At 48.9% G+C, this 24,859-nt stretch overlaps 1 protein-coding gene across 6 annotated transcripts in view; it reads right to left on the bottom strand.

The window, feature by feature from the left end:
• Positions 1 to 24,859, bottom strand: part of lipeb (lipase, hormone-sensitive b) — a 219,743-nt gene that overhangs the window by 64,120 nt on the left and 130,764 nt on the right. For all 6 annotated transcript variants that reach the window (XM_072469061.1, XM_072469066.1, XM_072469062.1 and 3 more), the window contains 4 exons: positions 21,254 to 21,403; positions 18,612 to 18,756; positions 13,573 to 13,800; positions 11,515 to 11,685 (listed from right to left, as the gene is read on the bottom strand). In XM_072469061.1, coding sequence (XP_072325162.1) covers positions 11,515 to 11,685; positions 13,573 to 13,800; positions 18,612 to 18,756; positions 21,254 to 21,403 — 694 coding nt within the window. The remainder of the gene's footprint in view (positions 1 to 11,514; positions 11,686 to 13,572; positions 13,801 to 18,611; positions 18,757 to 21,253; positions 21,404 to 24,859) is intronic.

The following is a 24,859-nucleotide window of genomic DNA, read 5'->3' as shown; positions in this document are numbered from 1 at the left end:
TGGAATAGTGCGAGTTCAGAGTGTGAAACTAAATCCTAATTCCAATCCCAGGAGAATGTGAGTTCAGAGTGTGAAACTAACTCCCGATCCCGGGACAGTGTGAGTTCAGAGTGTGCAACCAACTCCCAATCCCAGGACAGTGTGAGCCCAGTGTGTGAAACTAACTCCCAATCCCAATCCCAGGATAGTGTGAGTTCAGAGTGTGAAACAAACTCCCGATCCCGAGACAGTGTGAGCCCAGTGTGTGAAACTAACTCCCAATCCCAATCCCAGGATAGTGTGAGTTCAGAGTGTGAAACTAACTCCCGATCCCAATCCCAGGACAGTGTGAGTTCAGAGTGTGAAACTAACTCGCAATCCCAGGACAGTGCGAGTTCAGAGTGAGAAACTAACTCCCGATCCCAAACCCAGGACTGTGTGAGTTCAGAGAGTGAAATTAACTCCCAATCCCGGGACAGTGTGTGTTCAGAGTGTGAAACTAACTCCCAATCCCGGGACAGTGTGAGTTCAGAGTGTGAAACAAACTCCCAACCCGAATCCCGAGACAGTGTGAGTTCAGAGTGTGAAACTAACTCCCAATCCGAATCCCGGAACAGTGTGAGTTCAGAGTGTGGAAGTAATTCCCAAACCGAATCCCGAGACAGTGCGAGTTCAGAGTGTGAAACTAACTCCCGATCCCAAATCCGGGACAGTGCGAGATCAGAGTGTGAAACTAACTCCCGATCCCAAACCCGGGACAGTGTGAGTTCAGAGTGAGAAACTAACTCACGATCCCAATCCCGTGACAGCGTGAGTTCAGAGTGTGAAACTGACTCCGAATCCCAATCCCGTGACAGCGTGAGTTTAGAGTGTGAAACAAACTCCCGATCACAGGACAGTGTGAGTTCAGAGTGTGAAACGAACTCCCAACCCGAATCCCGAGACAGTGTCAGTTCGGAGTGTGAAACTAAATCCCAACCAAAATCCCGGGACAGTGTGAGTTCAGAGTGTGAAACTAAGTCCCAACCCGAATCCCGGAACAGTGTGAGTTCAGAGTGTGGAACAAACCCCCAATTCAGGGACAGTGTGAGTTCAGAGTGTGAAACTAACTCCCGATCCCAATCCCGGGACAGTGCGAGTTCAGAGTGTGAAACTAACTCCCAATCCCAGGACAGTGTGAGTTCAGAGTGAGAAACTAACTCCCGATCCCAAACCCGGGACAGTGTGAGTTCAGAGAGTGAAATTAACTCCCAATCCCGGGACAGTGTGTGTTCAGAGTGTGAAACTAACTCCAATCCCGGGACAGTGTGAGTTCAGAGTGTGAAACTAACTCCCGATCCCAATCCCGGGACAGTGTGAGTTCACAGTGAGAAACTGACTCCCAATCCCAATCTCGTGACAGCGTGAGTTCAGAGTGTGAAACTAACTCCCGATCCCAATCCCAGGAGAATGAGTTCAGAGTGTGAAACAAACTCCCGATCCTGATACAGTGTGAGTTCAGAGTGTGAAACTAACTCGCAAACCCGGGGCAGTGTGAGTTCAGAGTGTGAAACCAATTCCCAATCCTGGGATAGTGCGAGTTCAGAGTGTGACACTAACTCATAACCCCAATCCCAGGAGAAAGTGAGTTCAGAGTGTGAAACTAACTCCCTCTCCCAGGACAGTGTGAGCCCAGAGTGTGAAACTAACTCCCAATCCCAGGATAGTGTGAGTTCAGAGTGTGATCAAACTCCCAATCCCGGGGCAGTGAGAGTTCAGAGTGTGAAACTAACTCCCAATCCCAATCCTGGGATAGTGCGAGTTCAGAGTGTGAAACTAACTCCCAATCCCAGGACAGTGTGAGTTCAGAGTGTGAAAATAACTCCCAATCCCAATCCATGGACAGTGCGTGTTCAGAGTGTGAAATAACTCCCAAAACCAATCCATGGACAGTGTGCGTTCAGAGTGTGAAACTAATTCCCGATCCCAATCCCGGGACAGTGCGAGTTCAGAGTGTGAATCTAACTCCCAATCCCAGGACAGTGTAAATTCAGAGTGTGAAACTAACTCCCGATCCCAATCCCGGGACAGTGTGAGTTCACAGTGAGAAACTGACTCCCAATCCCAATCCCGTGACCGCGTGAGTTCAGAGTGTGAAACTAACTCCCGATACCAATCCCAGGACAGTGTGTGTTCAGGGTGTGAAACTAACTCCCGATCCCAAACCCGGGACAGTGTGAGTTCAGAGAGTGAAATTAACTCCCAATCCCGGGACAGTGTGTGTTCACAGTGTGAAACTAACTCCCGATCCCGGGACAGTGTGAGTTCAGAGTGTGAAACTGACTCCGAATCCCAATCCCGTGACAGCGTGAGTTCAGAGTGTGAAACAAACTCCCGATCACAGGACAGTGTGAGTTCAGAGTGTGAAACGAACTCCCAACCCGAATCCCGGAACAGTGTGAGTTCAGAGTGTGAAACTAACTCCCAATTCAGGGACAGTGTGAGTTCAGAGTGTGAAACTAACTCCCGATCCCAATCCCGGGACAGTGCGAGTTCAGAGTGTGAAACTAAATCCCAATCCCAAGACAGTGAGAGTTCTGAGTGTGAAACTAACTCCCAACCCGAATCCCAGGACAGTGAGAGTTCAGAGTGTGAAACTAACTCCCGATCCCAATCCCGGGACAGTGCGAGTTCAGAGTGTGAAACTAACTCCCAATCCCAGGACAGTGTGAGTTCAGAGTGAGAAACTAACTCCCAATCCCAAACCCGGGACAGTGTGAGTTCAGAGTGTGAAACTAACTCTCAATCCCGGGACAGTGCGAGTTCAGAGTGTGAAATTAACTCCCAATCCCGGGACAGTGTGTGTTCAGAGTGTGAAACTAACGCCCAATCCCGGGACAGTGTGAGTTCAGAGTGTGAAACTAACTCCCGATCCCAATCCTGGGACAGTGTGAGTTCACAGTGAGAAACTGACTCCCAATCCCAATCTCGTGACAGCGTGAGTTCAGAGTGTGAAACTAACTCCCAATCCCAATCCCAGGAGAATGAGTTCAGAGTGTGAAACAAACTCCCGATCCTGATACAGTGTGAGTTCAGAGTGTGAAACTAACTCGCAAACCCGGGACAGCGTGAGTTCAGAGTGTGAAACCAATTCCCAATACTGGGATAGTGCGAGTTCAGAGTGTGAAACTAACTCATAATCCCAATCCCAGGAGAAAGTGAGTTCAGAGTGTGAAACTAACTCCCGATCCCGGGACAGTGTGAGTTCAGAGTGTGCAACTAACTCCCTCTCCCAGGACAGTGTGAGCCCAGAGTGTGAAACTAACTCCCAATCCCAGGATAGTGTGAGTTCAGAGTGTGATCAAACTCCCAATCCCGGGGCAGTGAGAGTTCAGAGTGTGAAACTAACGCCCAATCCCAATCCTGGGATAGTGCGAGTTCAGAGTGTGAAACTAACTCCCAATCCCAGGACAGTGTGAGTTCAAAGTGTGAAAATAACTCCCAATCCCAATCCATGGACAGTGCGTGTTCAGAGTGTGAAATAACTCCCAAAACCAATCCATGGACAGTGTGCGTTCAGAGTGTGAAACTAATTCCCGATCCCAATCCCGGGACAGTGCGAGTTCAGAGTGTGAATCTAACTCCCAATCCCAGGACAGTGTAAATTCAGAGTGTGAAACTAACTCCCGATCCCAATCCCGGGACAGTGTGAGTTCACAGTGAGAAACTGACTCCCAATCCCAATCCCGTGACCGCGTGAGTTCAGAGTGTGAAACTAACTCCCGATACCAATCCCAGGACAGTGTGTGTTCAGGGTGTGAAACTAACTCCCAATCCCGGGACAGTGTGAGTTCAGAGTGTGAAACTAACTCCCAATCCCAATCCCGGGACAGTGTGAGTTCAGAGTGTGAAACTAACTCCCAATCCCAAACCCGGGACAGAGTGAGTTCAGAGTGTGAAACTGACTCCGAATCCCAATCCCGGGACAGTGTGAGTTCAGAGTGTGAAACTACCTCCCGATCCCAATCCCGGGACAGTGTGAGTTCACAGTGAGAAACTGACTCCCAATCCCAAGACAGCGTGAGTTCAGAGTGTGAAACTGACTCCGAATCCCAATCCCGTGACAGCGTGAGTTCAGAGTGTGAAACAAACTCCCGATCACAGGACAGTGTGAGTTCGGAGTGTGAAACTAAATCCCAACCAAAATCCCGGGACAGTGTGAGTTCAGAGTGTGAAACTAAGTCCCAACCCGAATCCCGGAACAGTGTGAGTTCAGAGTGTGGAACAAACTCCCAATTCAGGGACAGTGTGAGTTCAGAGTGTGAAACTAACTCCCGATCCCAATCCCGGGACAGTGCGAGTTCAGAGTGTGAAACTAATTCCCAATCCCAGGACAGTGTGAGTTCAGAGTGTGAAACTAACTCGCAATCCAAGGACAGTGTGAGTTCAGAGTGAGAAACTAACTCCCGATCCCAAACCCGGGACAGTGTGAGTTCAGAGAGTGAAATTAACTCCCAATCCCGGGACAGTGTGTGTTCAGAGTGTGAAACTAACTCCCAATCCCGGGACAGTGTGAGTTCAGAGTGTGAAACTAACTCCCGATCCCAATCCCGGGACAGTGTGAGTTCACAGTGAGAAACTGACTCCCAATCCCAATCCCGTGACAGCGTGAGTTCAGAGTGTGAAACTAACTCCTGATCCCAATCCCAGGAGAATGAGTTCAGAGTGTGAAACAAACGCCCGATCCTGATGCAGTGTGAGTTCAGAGTGTGAAACTAACTCGCAAACCCGGGACAGTGTGAGTTCAGAGTGTGAAACAAACTCCCAACCCGAATCCCGGAACAGTGTGAGTTCAGAGTGTGGAAGTAATTCCCAAACCGAATCCCGAGACAGTGCGAGTTCAGAGTGTGAAACTAACTCCCGATCCCGGGACAGTGTGAGTTCAGAGTGTGAAACTAACTCCCAATCCCAGGACAGTGTGAGTTCAGAGTGTGAAACTAAGTCCCAATCACAATCCCGGGACAGTGCGAGTTCAGAGTGTGAAACTAACTCCCAATCCCGGGACAGTGCGAGTTCAGAGTGTGAAACTAACTCCCAATCCTAGGACAGTGTGAGTTCAGAGTGTGAAACTAACTCGCAATCCCAGGACAGTGTGCGTTCAGAGTGAGAAACTAACTCCCGATCCCAAAACCGGGACTGTGTGAGTTCAGAGAGTGAAATTAACTCCCATCCCGGGACAGTGTGAGTTCAGAGTGTGAAACTGCCTCCCAATCCCGTGACAGCGTGAGTTCAGAGTGTGAAATTAACTTCCGATACCAATCCCAGGACAGTGTGTGTTCAGGGTGTGAAACTAACTCCCACTCCCAAGACTGTGTGAGTTCAGAGTGTGAAACAAACTCTCAACCCGAATCCCGTGACAGCGTGAGTTCAGAGTGTGAAACAAACTCCCGATACCAATCCCGGGACAGTGAGAGTTCAGAGTGTGAAACTAACTCCCGATCCCAATCCCAGGAGAATGAGTTCAGAGTGTGAAACAAACTCCCGATCCTGATACAGTGTGAGTTCAGAGTGTGAAACTAACTCCCGATCCCGGGACAGTGTGAGTTCAGAGTGTGAAACCAATTCCCAATCCCAATCCTGGGATAGTGCGAGTTCAGAGTGTGGAACTAAATCCTAATCCCAATCCCAGGAGAATGTGAGTTCAGAGTGTGAAACTAACTCCCGATCCCGGGACAGTGTGAGTTCAGAGTGTGCAACCAACTCCCAATCCCAGGACAGTGTGAGCCCAGAGTGTGAAACTAACTCCCAATCCCAATCCCAGGATAGTGTGAGTTCAGAGTGTGAAACTAACTCCCAATCCCAATCCCAGGAGAAAGAGTTCAGAGTGTGAAACAAACTCCCGATCCCGATACAGTGTGAGTTCAGAGTGTGAAACTAACTCGCAAACCCGGGACAGTGTGAGTTCAGAGTGTGAAACTAACTCCCAATCCCGGGACAATGTGAGTTCAGAGTGTGAAACAAACTCCCAATCCCAATCCCGGGACAATGCGAGTTCAGAGTGTGAATCTAACTCCCAATCCCAGGACAGTGTAAGTTCAGAGTGTGAAACTACCTCCCGATCCCAATCCCGGGACAGTGTGAGTTCACAGTGAGAAACTGACCCCCAATCCCAATCCCGTGACCGCGTGAGTTCAGAGCGTGAAACTAACTCCCGATACCAATCCCAGGACAGTGTGTGTTCAGGGTGTGAAACTAACTCCCGATCCCAAACCCGGGACAGTGTGAGTTCAGAGAGTGAAATTAACTCCCAATCCCGGGACAGTGTGTGTTCAGAGTGTGAAACTAACTCCCGATCCCGGGACAGTGTGAGTTCAGAGTGTGAAAATAACTCCGAATCCCAATCCCGTGCCCGCGTGAGTTCAGAGTGTGAAACAAACTCCCGATCCCAGGACAGTGTGAGTTCAGAGTGTGAAACAAACTCCCAACCCGAATCCCGGAACAGTGTGAGTTCAGAGTGTGGAAGTAATTCCCAAACCGAATCCCGATTCAGTGCGAGTTCAGAGTGTCAAACTAACTCCCGATCCCAATCCCGGGACAGTGCGAGTTCAGAGTGTGAAACTAACTCCCGATCCCAATCCCGGGACAGTGAGAGTTCAGAGTGTGAAACTAACTCCCAATCCCAGGACAGTGTGAGTACAGAGTGTGAAACTAACTCCCGATCCCAAAACCGGGACTGTGTGAGTTCAGAGAGTGAAATTAACTCCCATCCCGGGACAGTGTGAGTTCAGAGTGTGAAACTGCCTCCCAATCCCGTGACAGCGTGAGTTCAGAGTGTGAAATTAACTTCCGATACCAATCCCAGGACAGTGTGTGTTCAGGGTGTGAAACTAACTCCCACTCCCAAGACTGTGTGAGTTCAGAGTGTGAAACTAACTCCCGATCCCAATCCCAGGAGAATGAGTTCAGAGTGTGAAACTAACTCGCAAACCCGGGACAGTGTGAGTTCAGAGTGTGAAACCAATTCCCAATCCCAATCCTGGGATAGTGCGAGTTCAGAGTGTGGAACTAAATCCTAATCCCAATCCCAGGAGAATGTGAGTTCAGAGTGTGAAACTAACTCCCGATCCCGGGACAGTGTGAGTTCAGAGTGTGCAACCAACTCCCAATCCCAGGACAGTGTGAGCCCAGAGTGTGAAACTAACTCCCAATCCCAATCCCAGGATAGTGTGAGTTCAGAGTGTGAAACTAACTCCCAATCCCAATCCCAGGAGAAAGAGTTCAGAGTGTGAAACAAACTCCCGATCCCGATACAGTGTGAGTTCAGAGTGTGAAACTAACTCGCAAACCCGGGACAGTGTGAGTTCAGAGTGTGAAACTAACTCCCAATCCCGGGACAATGTGAGTTCAGAGTGTGAAACAAACTCCCAATCCCAATCCCGGGACAATGCGAGTTCAGAGTGTGAATCTAACTCCCAATCCCAGGACAGTGTAAGTTCAGAGTGTGAAACTACCTCCCGATCCCAATCCCGGGACAGTGTGAGTTCACAGTGAGAAACTGACCCCCAATCCCAATCCCGTGACCGCGTGAGTTCAGAGCGTGAAACTAACTCCCGATACCAATCCCAGGACAGTGTGTGTTCAGGGTGTGAAACTAACTCCCGATCCCAAACCCGGGACAGTGTGAGTTCAGAGAGTGAAATTAACTCCCAATCCCGGGACAGTGTGTGTTCAGAGTGTGAAACTAACTCCCGATCCCGGGACAGTGTGAGTTCAGAGTGTGAAAATAACTCCGAATCCCAATCCCGTGCCCGCGTGAGTTCAGAGTGTGAAACAAACTCCCGATCCCAGGACAGTGTGAGTTCAGAGTGTGAAACAAACTCCCAACCCGAATCCCGGAACAGTGTGAGTTCAGAGTGTGGAAGTAATTCCCAAACCGAATCCCGATTCAGTGCGAGTTCAGAGTGTCAAACTAACTCCCGATCCCAATCCCGGGACAGTGCGAGTTCAGAGTGTGAAACTAACTCCCGATCCCAATCCCGGGACAGTGAGAGTTCAGAGTGTGAAACTAACTCCCAATCCCAGGACAGTGTGAGTACAGAGTGTGAAACTAACTCCCGATCCCAATCCCGGGACAGTGCGAGTTCAGAGTGTGAAACTAACTCGCAATCCCAGCACAGTGTGAGTTCAGAGTGAGAAACTAACTCCCGATCCCAAACCCAGGACAGTGTGAGTTCAGAGAGTGAAATTAACTCCCAATCCCGGGACAGTGTGTGTTCAGAGTGTGAAACTAACTCCCAATCCCGGGACAGTGTGAGTTCAGAGTGTGAAACTACCTACCGATCCCAATCCCGGGACAGTGTGAGTTCACAGTGAGAAACTGACTCCCAATCCCAATCCCGTGACAGCGTGAGTTCAGAGTGTGAAACTAACTCCCGATACCAATCCCAGGACAGTGTGAGTTCAGAGTGTGAAACTAACTCCCAATCCCAATCCCAGGAGAATGAGTTCAGAGTGTGAAACAAACTCCCGATACAGTGTGAGTTCAGAGTGTGAAACTAACTCCCAAACCCGGGACAGTGTGAGTTCAGAGTGTGAAACCAATTCCCAATCCCAATCCTGGGATAGTGCGAGTTCAGAGTGTGAAACTAAATCCTAATCCCAATCCCAGGAGAATGAGTTCAGAGTGTGAAACAAACTCCCGATCCCGATACAGTGTGAGTTCAGAGGGTGCAACTAACTCCCAATCCCGCGACAGTGTGAGTTCAGAGTGTGAAACTAACTGCCAATCCCAATCCTGGGATAGTGCGAGTTCAGAGTGTGAATCTAACTCCCAATCCCAGGACAGTGTGAGTTCAGAGTGTAAAACTAACTCCAGATCCCAATCCCGGGATAGTGTGAGTTCACAGTGAGAAACTGACTCCCAATCCCGTGACAGCGTGAGTTCAGAGTGTGAAACTAACTCCCGATACCAATCCCAGGACAGTGTGTGTTCAGGGTGTGAAACTAACTCCCGATCCCAATACCAAGACAGTGTGAGTTCAGAGTGTGAAACAAACTCCCGATCCTGGGACAGTGTGAGTTCAGAGTGTGCACCTAACTCCCAATCCCGGGACAGTGAGAGCCCAGAGTGTGAAACTAACTCCCAATCCCAGGATAGTGTGAGTTCACAGTGTGAAACTGACTCCCCATCCCAATCCCGGGACAGTGCAAGTTCAGAGTGTGAAACTAACTCCCAATCCCAGGACAGTGTGAGTACGTGTGTGAAACTGACTCCCAATCCCAATCCCAGGACAGTGTGAGTTCAGAGGGTGAAACTTAGTCCCAATCCGGGGACAGTGTGAGTTCAGAGTGTGAAACTAACTCCCAATCCCGGGACAGTGTGAGATTAGTGTGTGAAAATATCTCCCAATCCCAATCCCGGGACAGTGTGAGTCCAGAATGTGAAACTAACTCCCGATCCCAATCCCAGGACAGTGTGAGTATAGAGTGTGAAACTGACTCCCAATCCCAATCCCAGGACAGTGTGAGTACAGAGTGTGAAACTAACTCCCAATCCCGAGACAGTGTGAGTTCACAGTGTGAAACTAACTCCCGATACCAATCACAGGACAGTGTGTGTTCAGAGTGTGAAATAACTCCCAATCCCGGGACAGTGTGAGTTCAGAATGTGAAACTAACTCCCAATCCTGGGACAGTGTGAGTTCAGAGTGTGAAACTAACTCCCAAACTGTATCCCGGGACCATCGAATTTGTGTGCAGCAGCAGCTCCTGATCCACGCCCCTTCCCTACCTTTGCCCTTACCCATTCAACACTTCGCTACATCTATCAGGGGGTTGGATAGGGTGGACAGTGAGAGCCTTCTCCCGCGGATGGATATGGCTGGCACGAGGGGACATAACTTTAAACTGAGGGGTAATAGATATAGGACAGAGGTCAGAGGTAGGTTCTTTACGCAAAGAGTAGTGAGGCCGTGGAATGCCCTACCTGCTACAGTAGTGAACTCGCCAACATTGAGGGCATTTAAAAGTTTATTGGATAAACATATGGATGATAATGGCATAGTGTAGGTTAGATGGCTTTTGTTTCGGTGCAACATCGTGGGCCGAAGGGCCTGTACTGCGCTGTATTGTTCTATGTTCTATGTTCTATTGCTCTCATTCTCTTCCCTCACTCCCCCAATTCCTCGTTCACTTCCTCAAATGTTGTTTTCTCTCCTGCCACTCTTTCAGTCCCCAAAAGACCTAGTGTACTAGTGAAATCTCGCATTATCCTCATGTGGCATGGAAGCCTAAATGGGAGTCGATTTTTGGTGCAACAACAATAACTTGCATTTCGAGAGCACTTTTAATAGAGGAAATTGCTCACGGTGCTTTGCATGGAGTTAACTCAATAAAAGTTAACACTGAGGTAGGTGAGGTGCTTTTAAGTCAGGTCACCTTGTGCGCCCTGCTTTGTGCCAACCCGGACACAAAAACAGGCTCCTCCCACAAACCTCGCGAGCATGACCGGCCCCCTCTGCCAACCCTTTTATGTCCAATAGCCCTTCTGAGCGCACTCTTGGACACCCAGCACTCGCGCGCGTGGCCCTCCACCATTCCCTCCCGCGCGCGTGGCCCTCCACCATTCTCTCCCGCGCGCGTGGCCCTCCACCATTCCCTCCCGCGCGTGTGGTCCTCCACCATTCTCTCCCGCGCGCGTGGCCCTCCACCATTCTCTCCCGCGCGCGTGGCCCTCCACCATTCTCTCCCGCGCGCGTGGCCCTCCACCATTCTCTCCCGCGCGCGTGGCCCTCCACCATTCTCTCCCGCGCGCGTGGCCCTCCACCATTCTCTCCCGCGCGTGTGGGGCCCTCCACCATCCCCTCCCGCGCGTGTGGCCCTCCACCATCCACTGGCGCGTGCACGACCCCTCCACCATCCCCTCCCGCATGCGTGACCCCTCCACAATTTATCTCAATGGCCCACGCATCCTGTCCGCCACAACTCCTGTGTGGATGACCCCCTGCGCCACCTATCCCACATGCCTTACCACTTATCTCATCCCTCTCAGGTGCAGGTCCTCCGATTTTCTGGCAAGCAGACACCTATCCAATCCTCCGCCACTTCTCATATATGCATACAGCCCGCTCTCTATTGCTGCTCTCATGCACAAGCCCTGGTCTTGTACCCCCAAGAACATGTGTGTTCTGGTCTTGTGCCCTCCCCTTCCTGCCACTTCTCTATCACGCATGCTCACGCCCCCTCTCGTGTGCAGCATTGCCACCTCCCCTCCGATCACCTGAACCAGATGGGTTTGTTAAAGTTCCCAGTTTCCATCTGGGGTTTGTCCTGTGTTGGATCCTTTCAGCCAGAATTGCATGAGACTAGCGCTAGAGATAGAGGAGCACAGATAGAGGGAAGGATTGTGAGTAGAGAGGAGCGTCCAGTGATAAGGTGCGGTGTAGGGCAGGAGTGAGCTCGTGATGGAGTTGTAGCGGGGGCAGTTTTCAGAAGTGGAAGAGTTGGTTACAGGCACAGGGAGGATTCAATCTGACACAGCTCTGCAGAGACACTCACCGGTTCTGTTGCTGCTCTTGCCACTGGTCTTGCCATTGTCCAGCAGTGAGTTGAGCCAGGCAGAGGCCCCCGTGCGGATGTCACGGAGTAGCACGGCTGTGTCGTTCCGCACCATGCTCAGCGAGTCCACCTTGTCCATGTTCGAGGAGGCATTCGACGTAGGCTCTGTACCTGCAACACACAACAAACCGGAGTCAGGGGTGTACACAGCACCCCACCTACTCACTTCCCCAACGCCCCAGTTGTAATTCTCCAATTCTGGGTTTGCTCCCTTTTACCCAATTAGATGGCTCAGTGCCTGTAAATATCTGGGGCATCTCTCCCATAGTCACCATTCCAGGAGAATTATTGCCTGTTCCATGTACGTTAAAGACTTGCATTTTTATAGCATCTTTCAATGTGGCACTCCCTCCTCCGACAATGGAAAAATGTCTTCCATCTAGAGGGGGAATCTGGCATTCACAGGACCATTCACAGCAGTTAAAAAGCATTTGGATGAGCACTTGAAATGCTGTAGCATACAAGGCTAAGGACCAAGCGCTGGATTATGGGATAAGATTAGTTAGGTGCTTTGATGGCTGGCGCAGGCACGATGGGACGAAAAACCTCTTTCTGTGCTGTAAAACCCGATGGGCGAGATTCTCTTGACCACCCTGCGGAGTGTTTCTTGGCAGCAGGTGCCGGCCTGCTGTTGGCCAACGGCGGGATCTTTGATCGGGTTGCTATCAATGGGATTTCCCATTAAATCCACCACATGCCGCCATGAGGTCCGCAGCCGGGCTGCACCCTCAGTGGGACTGGAAGATCCTGCCGGTGTGACCTGACGAAGATTTCACTCTTGTATGCTGCACTCCCTTAGTACTGACCCTCTGACAGTGCAGCACTCCCTCAGTACTGACCCTCTGACAGTGCCGCACTCCCTCAGTACTGGCCCTCTGACAGTGCAGCACTCCCTCAGTACTGACACTTTAACACTGCAGCACTCCCTCAGTACTGACCCTCTCACAGTGCAGCACTCCCTCAGTACTGACCCTCTGACAGTGCAGCATTCCCTCAGTACTGACCCTCTGACAGTGCAGCACTCCCTCAGTACTGACCCTCTGACAGTGCAGCACTCCCTCAGTACTGACCTCTGACAATGCAGCACTCCCGCAGTACTGACCCTCTGACAGTGCAGCACTCCCTCAGTACTGACCCTCTGACAGTGCAACGTTCCTCATTATTGACTCTCTGACAGTGCAGCACTCCCTCAGTACTGACCCTCTGACATTGCAGCGCTCCCTCAGTACTGACCCTCTGATAGTGCAGCACTCCCTCAGTACTGACCCTCTGACAGAGCAGCATTCCCTCAGTACTGACCCTCTGACAGTGCAGCACTCCCTCAGTACTGACCCTCTGACAGTGCAGCACTCCCTCAGTACTGACCTCTGACAATGCAGCACTCCCGCAGTACTGACCCTCTGACAGTGCAACGTTCCTCATTATTGACTCTCTGACAGTGCAGCACTCCCTCAGTACTGACCCTCTGACATTGCAGCGCTCCCTCAGTACTGACCCTCTGATAGTGCAGCACTCCCTCAGTACTGACCCTCTGACATTGCAGCGCTCCCTCAGTACTGACCCTCTGATAGTGCAGCACTCCCTCAGTACTGACCCTCTGACAGAGCAGAGCTCCCTCAGTACTGAAACTTCTGACAGTGCAGCACTCACTCAGTACTGACTCTCCTACAGTGCAGCACTCCCTCAGTACTGACCTCTGACAATGCAGCACTCCCACAGTACTGACCCTCTGACAGTGCAGCACTCCCTCAGTTCTGACCCTCTGACAGTGCAGCTCTCCTTCAGTACTGACCCTCTGACAGTGCAGCACACCCTCAGTACTGACCCTCTGACAGTGCAGGATCCCTCAGTATTGACCCTCCGACAGTGCAGAGCACCAGCAGTACTCAAACCCATGATCTTCTGACTCCCAGGCAATAGAGATTGGTGCTCAGTGATTCACAGCTGACGCCAAGTAATCCGCTACTATTCAACCTGGCAAGTCATCTTGACTCTTACCTGCATAAGCACTCAAGCACTTGGACAGGACGCTGAGAGGCAGCAGGGGGTCAATAAAGGTGAGGAGACGGGATGGGGAGGCACTGGCTTGGAGCAGAGTGGCAGGGTAGGCTGCCATGATCCCATCAGGCAGCCGAATGCCGTAGGACACGGCCCGCATGGTCACGGTGATGCAGAGGTTCCCTCCGGCGCTGTCTCCTGCCAGACAGATCCGTTCTCCAGTCGAACCTGAATAAGGGAAAACAACAATGAAAACACACAGGTAACAGTTGGTGGTATTGCCCTGCACATCAGATAAACATCAGGAAAGCAGAGTGGGAGCTGCCCCACCCAGCTCCATGTGCAGATCACCACAGACTCACTACACCCACCAAGAAACGAAGAGGAGATGATGGCTGGGAAGAAGGGATGGTAGTGGGAGAGGAGGAGGCGGTAAAGGTGAGAGAGAGACAGAGAGGGAAAGAGAGAGAAAGAAAGGATTGGATTGGATTGGATTTGTTTATTGTCACATGTACCGAGGTACAGTGAAAAGTATTTTTCTGCGAGCAGCTCAACAGATCATTAAGTAGATGGGGAGAAAAGGGAATAAAAGAAAATACATAATAGGGCAACACAACATATACAATGTAACTATATAAGCACTGGCATCGGATGAAGCATACAGGGTGTAGTGTTAATGAAGTCAGTCCATAAGAGGGTCATTTAGGAGTCTGGTGACAGTGGGGAAGAAGCTGTTTTTGGGTCTGTTCATGCGTGTTCTCAGACTTTTGATTCTCTTGCCCGATGGAAGAAGTTGGAAGAGTGAGTTGCCGGGTGGGAGGGTTCTTTGATTATACTGCCCGCTTTGCTCAGGCAGCGGGAGGTGTAGATGGAGTCAATGGATGGGAGGCAGGTTCGTGTGATGGACTGGGTGGTTTTCATGACTCTCTGAATTTTCTTGCGGTCCTGGGCCGAGCAGTTGCCATACCAGGCTGTGATGCAGCCAGAAAGGATGCTTTCTATGGTGCATCTGTAAAAGTTGATAAGGGTTAATGTGGACATGCCAAATTTCCTTAGTTTCCTGAGGAAGTATAGGCTCTGTTGTGCTTTCTTGGTGGTAGCGTCGACGTGGGTGCACCAGGACAGAGAGACAGACAGACCAGAGAGACAGACCAGAGAGACAGACAGACAGAGACAGAGACAGAGAGAGACAGACAGAGAGACAGACAGAGAGACAGACAGAGAGACAGACAGAGAGACAGACAGAGAGACAGACAGACAGAGACAGACAGAGAGACAGACAGAGAGACAGACAGAGAGACAGACAGAGAGACAGACAGAGAGACAGACAGACAGAGACAGACAGACAGAGAGACGGACAGACAGAGAGACGGACAGAGGGACAGACAGAGGGACAGACAGATAGAGGGACAGACAGATAGAGGGACAGACAGATAGAGGGACAGACAGACAGAGGGACAGACAGACAGAGGGACAGACAGACAGAGGGACAGACAGACAGAGGGACAGACAGACAGAGGGACAGACAGATAGAGGGACAGACAGATAGAGGGACAGACAGATAGAGGGACAGACAGACAGAGGGACAGACAGACAGAGGGACAGACAGACAGAGGGACAGACAGACAGAGGGACAGACAGACAGACAGGGAAGGAAGGAGGGAAGGAAGGAAAGAAAGAGTGAAAGAAAGAAAGAAAGAGAGAAAGAAAGAGAGAAAGAAAGAGGGAAAGAAAGAGGGAAAGAAAGAGAGAGAGAGAAAGAAAGAAAAAGGGAAAGAAAGCGAGAAAGAGTGAAAGAGAAAGCAATAGAGAGAATGAAAGAGGAGAGAGAGAGAGAGAGAAAGAATGAGAGAGAGAAAGAATGAGAGAGAAGGAATGAAAGAGAGAGAGAAAGAATGAAAGAGAGTGAAAAAAAGAAAGAAAGAAAAAAAGAGAGAGAAAGAGAACAAACCTTAAAAAAGAGAAGCCAACGCAGAACGAGATATGCAAAGAGAACATAGATTCATCCAGCACACAAGCCATTCAACCTGTCAATCCTGTGCTTGCCGTATTGTAGATTTATTCCATTCACCTCACTTTCCCTGTTCTTTTCCCACAGTCCTGTGATTTTTCTATTTTTTCTCAATGTTTTATTGAGATTTTTGTAGTATACAAAACAAGTATAAGTGTGGACATACATTAGGAGACAAAGGGTAAAGAAAAATATTTGCACATATCGGTCTGTTTCTAGAATTTACATCAGTCGTCTTACATTAGTTTTTCTATTCTGGCTGGTTCCCTTGTTTCCCCTCCCAATTTCCCTACTGCACCCCCCCCCCCCCCCCACCCCCCGCCAGTTGTCTAGTGTGCCTTCATCCCTCGTCTATGTCACGTGTTTTTTGTTGGACATGGTTGAATTCTATATCTCCCTGCCACTCCACACACCCCTCCCCGCCTTGCTGTATCGTGACTACCCTCTCCTGTTCTTTGGCTTATTGGCTCTTGCCTACGAACAGGTCTTGGAACGACCAAGTGAATGGCTCCCACATTGTGGAAGTCCGCCTCCGACCATCGGACAGCAAATTTAATTTTCTCCATTTGGAGAAATTCCGATAGGTCAGACAGTCAGTCTGCCGCTTTGGGTGGTGCTGCTGATCGCCAGCCAAGCAGGATTCTCCGGCGGGCGATTAGGGAGGCAAAGGCGTTGGCTCTCCTTCCCATGAAGAGATCTAGCTGTTCCGAGACCCCGAAGACTGCCACACTCGGGCATGGCTTCACCCTTATCCCCACCATTTTGGACATTGCCTAAAAGAAGGTTGACCAGAACATGTGGGCGTGGTTGGCTGGGCCTCTTTGGCACCATTCACATCTATCCTCCACCTCCGGGAAGAATCTGCTCATTTGGGTTCTAGTTCAGAGGGCTCTGTGTACCACTGTTATTAGGCTTAGCCTTGCGCATGTGGAGGTGGAATTGACCCTGTGCAGCGCTTCACTCCAGAGTCCCCACCCTATTTCAAACCTCAAGTTCTCCTCCCACTTCTCTCCCATCTCATCCACTTGGGTGTTAGCCCTTCATAGTGTGAGTTTTCTTTCACCTCCCAGTATTTATCTTGTTTGAGAGTTCCTATTGAATCTGCTTCTATCGCCTTTTCAGGCAGCACCTTCCCGATCACAACCACTTCCCGCATAGGAACATTGTTCCTCATCTCCTTGCTTTTTCAAAAATTTACAGTACCAAATTATTTTTATTCCCAATTAAGGGCCAATTTAGCATGACAAATCCACCTACCCTGAACATCTTTTTTGAGTCGTGGAGTGAGACCCACAGACACGGGGAGAATGTGCAAACTCCACATGGACAGTGACCCGAGGCCGGAATTGAAGCCGGGTCCTCGGCGCCGTGAAGCAGCAGTGCTAACCATTGTGCCATCACGCCACCACTTCATCTTCCCCTTCAGCTGATTAGCTTCGATCTGTGTCACTCTGGTTCCCCCACCCTCCTGCTACTGGAGGTGGTTTCTCCTTATTGACTCGATCCAAACCCTTGTGATTTTGGCCACATGAATTAAATCACTCTGTGGTGTTGGGTGCTCTGAGGTACAAATGAACCAACACGGTTGCAATTGGTACAACGCTGTTTTATTCCAACTTGCTATTTACAGATTTGTCTTGATACTCTGCACGTGGTGACTCCCTGAGTGTGTTGTTAATCAGGTCCTGTCCTTGTCCTGGTCTCTAGATGGATTGGCCACCAGGTGTCGTGTTCCTAGTCTTATACTGTCCCTGTCCTTGTCTGTGATTGGCTGTCGTGTTGTGTGCGCTAATTTGTCTGTTGGTCTGTCTATCATGATGTGTGTGTTTGAATATCATGACACACTCCACCCAAACTTTTCGGCTCCAAGTAGATGAATCCCAGTCTGTACAAGTTAACTGATGTTCCCCCATCCTGGTGAGTCTCCTTTGCATTCTCCCCAAGGACTTGACATTCCATCCTGAAATGTTGAGCCCAGAATTGACCACAATACTCCAACTCAGGTCCGAAGGGAGTTTTGTAAGGATTTAATGAAACCTCCCGGCTTTTGTACTCTGTCCCCATTAGTAAAGCCAAGAAGCACACCTGATTTAAAAAAAAGACTTCACAAGTTATCCTGCTACCACTTACTTAAATACACTGCGAAGCCTCTATCTTTCTGCATCCTCTTTAACAGTGTACATTTACTTTATATTTCCTGCCCAGTTCCTCACACTTTGCTGCATCAAACTTTATCTGCCGATCTACTGGTCTATTTTAAGAGCCTGTCTCTGTCCTCAAGTCTGTTGCTGTCTAGAAATCACAAGCAACAGAAATATAACACAACAGTGTAGAGGGAGCTTTATTCGGTACCTAACCCCGTGCTGTACCTGTCCTGGAGTGTTTGGTGGGGACACTGTAGAGGGAGCTTTACTCTTTGTCTAACCCCGTTGTGTGCCTGTCCTGGGAGTGTTTGGTGGGGACAGTGTAAAGAGAGCTTTACTCTGTATTTAATGCTGTGCTGCAGATGTCCTAGGAGTATTTGATGGGGACAGTGTCGAGGGAGCTTTACCCTGTATCTAACTCTCTGCTGTTTCTAGCCTGGATATATTTGATCAGGACAGTGTAAAGGGAGCTTTACTCTGTAGCTAATGCTGTGCTGGTCCTGTCCTGGGAGTGTTTGATGGGGACAGTGTTGAGGGAGCTTTACTTTGTAGCCAACCCCGGTCTGTACCTGTCCTGGGAGTGTTTGATGGGGACAGTGTTGAGGGAGCTTTACTTTGTAGCCAACCCCGATCTGTACCTGTCCTGGGAGTATTTGATGGGGACAGTGTTGAGGGAGCTTTACTCTGTATCCATCTCTGTGCTTAACCTGCGCAGATGACGGAGATAGTGTAGAGAGCAGTCTCAATCCCTCCCCTCTCTTACTACACTTCTTCTAACCCCTCACAATCTGTTAACCATGATACTAATGTCCCCTAATCCTGGTGTCCTGACTGGCCACGCTCCGTGACATATCTCTGAAGCTTCTGGCGGCATGCATGCATACCCAAGAGGTGGCAGTTCCTCACTGCCCAGCAGTAGGCAAAAAAGCACTCTTCGAGAGCCCGGGGGAAGGGAGCCTCAGGGGCCAGCGAGTAATCGATGGAAAGGATCGGTGAGTCCAGCTCGTGGGCCCAGCTCTTCAGGTAAGCCTAAACAAAACAAACAGAGAGTCAGAGTTGAGACAGACAACAGGAAACACAGCACAAAGCACTGGGACAGGAGCATGGCTGATTGACGGAGAGACATCACCATCACTTTGGGGCTAAACACAGAGGAGGAGCTTTAGGGACAAGGGGGAGAGTGAGGGGGAATACCATTGTTGCATCCAGTACCAAGAGGGAGAAGACCATTACTATGGTGACTAGCAATACAAGGCTGGAAAAAGAAACAGAGAGAGGGTACCATCACTGTTGTGTCCAGCAAAGATTGGTGGTGCACTGGGGGGATGGTCAGTGGAGACCTTCAGCTCTGAATAGTGAACAACTGACATTAGACAAGTATAAAACAAGTATAATAATAGAATTTAAAATATAAAATCTTATATGCATTCATGTGAATTTTAAATATCATATCGGGTAAGCAAGGAGAATTGGAGCAATTCAGCAGTTAGGAATCCTGTGGCAAGTAACTTGCCTCCTGACTCCCCAAAGCTTGTTCATGATATATGAGTGTTATGGGCGAGGCGTTTTCAGAACCCCAAAATGTATCATGGAGTTCAACCAACCTCTCCCTTTAATGCATTTGTTGCTTTTCCTAGCACACAGCTTGTTCCCTAGGTGTGGGATTACAATTATAGACACGTGGGTTTTTAAACACAAAACATTGTTTATTCCATGAACTCAACTTAACATCTTAAATAAACATTGGATCTCTTAACACCCCTTACTTCAAAGATAACTCAGAAAATATTGCAACAGTAAATAATTCCTTAAAATGTTCCTTCAAACTTCCAAGAGACTTAACACCTTTAAACAGAATCACATCAGGTTAAAGGCTTTACTATTATGAGTTTAAATCACCCTAATGATCAAGAGATAGTCTTTCATAGCCGAGATCCAGCTCACTGCAAACACAGACACACACCCAGCTCTTTTCCTCCAAACTGCAGCTCTCTGGAACACAGACACACACAAGCTCTTTTTCAAAATTGCAAAACAAAACTGCAAAATGACTGATCTAAAGCCCAGCCTCACCCACTCTCTGGCATCACTGTTTTCTTAAAGGTACATTGCTTAAACATCCATGTCTTAAAGGTACTCTCACATGACAATGAGGCACAAGTCAGGAGTATGTTGGAATACTCTCCACTTGCCTGGATGAGTGCAGCTTGAGAAGCTCAACACCATTCAGGACAAAGCAGTCCCACTTGATTGAGCCCCTTTCATGAACATCACTCCCTCCAGCACCAATGGACAGTAGCGGCAGTGCATACCATCTACAAGATGCACTGCAAGAACTCACCAAGTTTCCTTCGGCAGCACCTTCCAAACCCATGAGCACTACCATCCAGAAGCACAAAAGCAGGAGATGCATGGGAACACCACCACTTGTATGTTTACCTCCAAGTCACTCACCATCCTGACCTTGAAATATGTCAGCCTTTCCTTCACTGTCGCTAGGTCAAAGATTCTGGAACTCCCTCCCCAAAGTATTGTGGGTGTACCTACACCACATGGACAGCAGCGATTCAAGAAGACAGCTTACCACTAACTTCTAAAGTGGCAATAAGGGATGGGCAATAAATGTTGGCCTAGCCAACAATACCCACATCCCTTTAATGAATATATATATTTATATATAGTATCTAACCCTGCGCAGTACCTGTCGTGGTAGTGTATGATGGGGACAGCGTAGAGGGAGTTTTATTCTGTATCGGATCCTGTACCTGTCCTTGGAGTGTTTGATGGGATCAGTGTAGAGGGAGCTTCTAACCCCATGCTGTACCTATACTGGGAGTGTTTGATCAGGTCAGTGTAGAGGGAGCTTTACTCTGGATCTAGTCCTGTACTGTACCTGTCCTGGGAGTGTTTGATGGGGACAGTTTGAGGGAACTTTATTCTGTATCTAACCCATGCTGTTCCTGTCCTGGGGGTGTTTGATGGGGACAGTGTAGAGGGAGCTTTACTCTGTATCTAACCCCATGCTGTACCTGTCCTGGGAGTGTTTGATGGGGACAGTTTGAGGGAACTTTATCCTTTATCTAACCCGTGCTGTACCTGTCCTGGGAGTGTTTGATGGGGACAGTTTGAGGGAACTTTATTCTGTATCTAACCCATGCTGTTCCTGTCCTGGGAGTGTTTGATGGGGACAGTTTGAGGGAACTTTACTCTGTATCTAACCCGTGCTGTACCTGTCCTGGGAGTGTTTGATGGGGACAGTTTGAGGGAGCTTTACTCTGTATCTAACCCCATGCTGTACCTGTCCTGGGAGTGTTTGATGGGGACAGTTTGAGGGAACTTTATTCTGTATCTAACCCGTACTGTACCTGTCCTGGGAGTGTTTGATGGGGACAGTTTGAGGGAACTTTATTCTGTATCTAACCCGTGCTGTACCTGTAGTGGGAGTGTTTGATGGGGATAGTGTAGAGGTTTTTTTTTCTCCATATCTATCTCTGTGCTGTACCCAAAGAATTTGACGGGATCTTACCTCATGTGACTTTGAAGTTTGGGCCACAAAGCCTCCACCGTGGAAATGAACAAGGAGGAACTTTGACCGTGGAGCCTTCTTGGTTTTCAGGCGTATGTCAAGACCCAGCTGTGCCTCAGGTTTGCAGAGTTCATTGAGCTCATTACTGTTCTGATATTAACAGGAAATGCAGGAAAATAATAAACAGCACTTAGGCAGAATAGATCAAAATATCATCAATCTGACAGCATTACATAGGAAATAGGAGCAGGAGGAGGCCATTTTACCCTTCGAGCCTGCTACATCGTTCATTATAATCATGGCTGATCATCCAACTCAGCAGTCTAATTCTGCCCTCCCCCATATCCTTTGATCCCTTTTGCCCCAACAGCTAAATCTAACTCCCTTCTTGAAAACACAATGTTTTGGCCTCAACTGATTTCTGTGGTAGTGAATCCCACAGATTCACCACTCACTGGATAAAGAAATTTCTCCTCATCTTTGTCCTAAAAGGTTTACTCAGTGTCCTCAGGTTATGACCCCTGGTTCTGGATACCCACCACCATCAGGAACATTCTTTCTGCATCTACCCTGTCTAATCCCGTAAGAGTTTTATACATTTCTAGGTGATCTCCCCCCCCCCTCATTCTTCTAAACTTCAGAGAATGTAATACTTTAAAAAAATATATTTTTATTCAGGTTTTTATCGAAACAGAGCTCCAAAACCTAGGACTTGGCTCCCCACTCTGCAACTGGATCCTCGATTTTCTGACCAACAGACCACAATCAGTAAGAATGAACAACAACACCTCCTCCACAATAGTCCTCAATACCGGGGCCCCGCAAGGCTGCGTACTTAGTCCCCTACTCTACTCTCTGTACACACACGGTTGCGTGGCAAAATTTGGTTCCAACTCCAACTACAAGTTTGCTGACGATACGACCATAGTGGGCCGGATCTCGAATAACAACAATTCAGAATACAGGAGGGAGATAGAGAACCTAGTGGAGTGGTGCAGCGACAACAATCTCTCCCTCAATGCCAGCAAAACTAAAGAGCTGGTCATTGACTTCAGGAAGCAAAGTGCTGTGCACACCCCTGTCAGCATCAACGGGGCCGAGGTGGAGATGGTTCGCAGATTAAAATTCCTAGGGGTGCACATCTCTAAAAATCTGTCCTGGTCCACCCACGTCGACACTACCATCAAGAAAGCACAACAGCGCCTATACTTCCTCAGGAAACTAAGGAAATCAGGCATGTCCACATTGACTCTTACCAACTTTTACAGATGCATCATAGAAAGCATCCTATCTGGCTGCATCACAGCCTGGTATGGCAACTGCTCGGCCCAGGTCCACAAGAAACTTCAGAGAGTCGTGAACACTGCCCAGTGCATCACACGAAGTTGCCTCCCATCCATTGACTCCATCGACACCTCCCGCTGCCTGGGGAAAGCGGGCAGCATAATCAAAGAACCCTCTGTTGCTAACTTTTGGTTGGCTCTTAATTTGGCTCTATTTAATCACGTTTGCTCAAGAGTTGCCAGGTATCTTTTGACACCGCCACAAGGTTCAGAACCGAATACTGATCAATGACTCGATACATCAGTTGGTAAGTTCAAAAGCAATGCTCATTTATTTACACACAGTCAAATCTACTCATGCATAAACTCTACAAACTAAACTACCACTATTACTAAAGCCTATACTTAGCTTTGGGCGCCCACTCAGTCAGAGGAACAATGGCCGTTGCTCGGTTCTGAGGCTGCTGGGTTGAGCTGTTTACAGGGTAGCAACTAGGAGCGTCTATCTCGTAGCGTGCGTTGACTTGGGACTTACTTGGTCCGATGCAGCTGCTAGGCAGGTCTCTCTCTTCGGTGAGAGCCAAAGCCAAAGGAGGAAGATTCTCCCTTGGGTGATACCTCTTATACTGAAAAGGGCTTCGCGCTCTTTTGGGCAGGCCTTGAACTTGGCTTCAACTAATTGGGTCTTTCCCAATCATCCGTATCGATTTTCCTCCAATAGAGGGGTGGTTCCCTGATCGCTGGGCGTGTCCTGGTGACTGTCAGTCTGCTTCGTCTTAGCTTCTTCTGGCGCCGGGGAGTCTGTCCTAACATTGTGTATCTAAATGTTTCCCTTTGTCCCCGGAGATGGCTCATTAGTATGTAAATCGTTTGGTAGTTTCTGTTCTGTCTGAGCGTTTAAGGTTCTAATCAACAGACAGAGCTTGCACCTCCTTGTTTCTTAGCATTGTCCAATTTTCACTGCATTCTTTGCGGGTGTCCATTTTGTAATCGGGACGTGGCCATCCCAGATGGTTACACCCACTCCTTGTGATCCTCAACGTGAAGCATGAAGGATCACATTACCATGGCGTCTTCATCCTCTGATACCCGGGGCACCCATGCTTAGGCGCTACACTGTCCTATCCTATGCAACACAATTTTACCAAAACCACTTTAAATACATTCATTATCATAAAATTCTACGGGGCGCTGACATTAATACATGCATTACAGAAAAATAAAAAAACTGGAACTCTAGCTATTCTCAATAAGCTATCCTCATTCAAACAATCCAAAAATACAAACAATCCAAAAATAATCTGTACATCTTAAACTGTACAAAATAGCAGCACACAAATTTCTCTGGCCTGGCAGTCAGACACAGAGGTTTACATCTCTTTATTCCATAGAATACATTAAACAAAATGGATGCTCTTTAATCCGTCCCAATGGGTTCAGGGGTCTGGTGAAATCCGAAAATGGGGGACCTAAATCTGTATACCGGGGTGCGAGAGCGATATGCTCTGTTTCGCCATGTCCTGACTCTAAACGTTTGCACGACACTGCAAAGTATCGCCAGCACTAAGAGTGCTTTGACTACATATGAGAGTGAGTACCAGGTGATAAACTTATTACACCAGGTCGGGGTATTGCTAGCTGTCACTGGGCTAGTTATCGCGGGGTTCCGTGTATTGCAGGGGTGAGAGTCATTTATGGTTTGTGTGGTAGGGGTCAAGGGGGTAGCGTCCGCGCGCAACTGAAGGGATCCTGCTAAGATCCATGTGAACACGAAGGCTGTCTTCATCTTTGTCAGTCTTCTTCTTTGTCTTCCTCTGGGGTTCCGGAGTTCTGTGAACACAAGCATAATTTCTGTTATTATCTTGCTTAAGATCTCATATGTCTGTCTGTCTGTCCTTTATTGCCAATTTCCCTTTATAATTGGTCACCATCTGTGACTCCCTCATTTTAAAAATAAAACCCGAATATTTGGACTAGACATCTAAGAAAAATACTGCCGTACTGCGAGCCGTCTCGCAGCCCGTGAGATTTACCATCCCAGTGTTTGAGGATGTAAATAGCATAGGGAAGCAACCTAGGAGTTGCCAAAACCAAACAAAAGAATTTTGAACGCAACAAGCCAAAATGGGGTGCGTATGGGCCACGGCGGGTAAGAAATGGGTGGAATCCCCGGGTAGGATGGTGATCAATGCCGTATGTGCTCTACCCGAGCGTAGCTGACCAACAGGTGGTCCTCAGGCAGGGCGGGGACCATAGCCGTTTCTCCACTGCCTGAGCAACCGGCAAGAACGGGTAAGAATGTGGTCGTCGTGGGGGGCTGCCT

Source organism: Scyliorhinus torazame, chromosome 12, assembly GCF_047496885.1.
Source record: "Scyliorhinus torazame isolate Kashiwa2021f chromosome 12, sScyTor2.1, whole genome shotgun sequence".
Lineage (NCBI taxonomy): Eukaryota > Metazoa > Chordata > Chondrichthyes > Carcharhiniformes > Scyliorhinidae > Scyliorhinus > Scyliorhinus torazame.
This window is presented reverse-complemented; position numbering and strand designations above follow the sequence as displayed.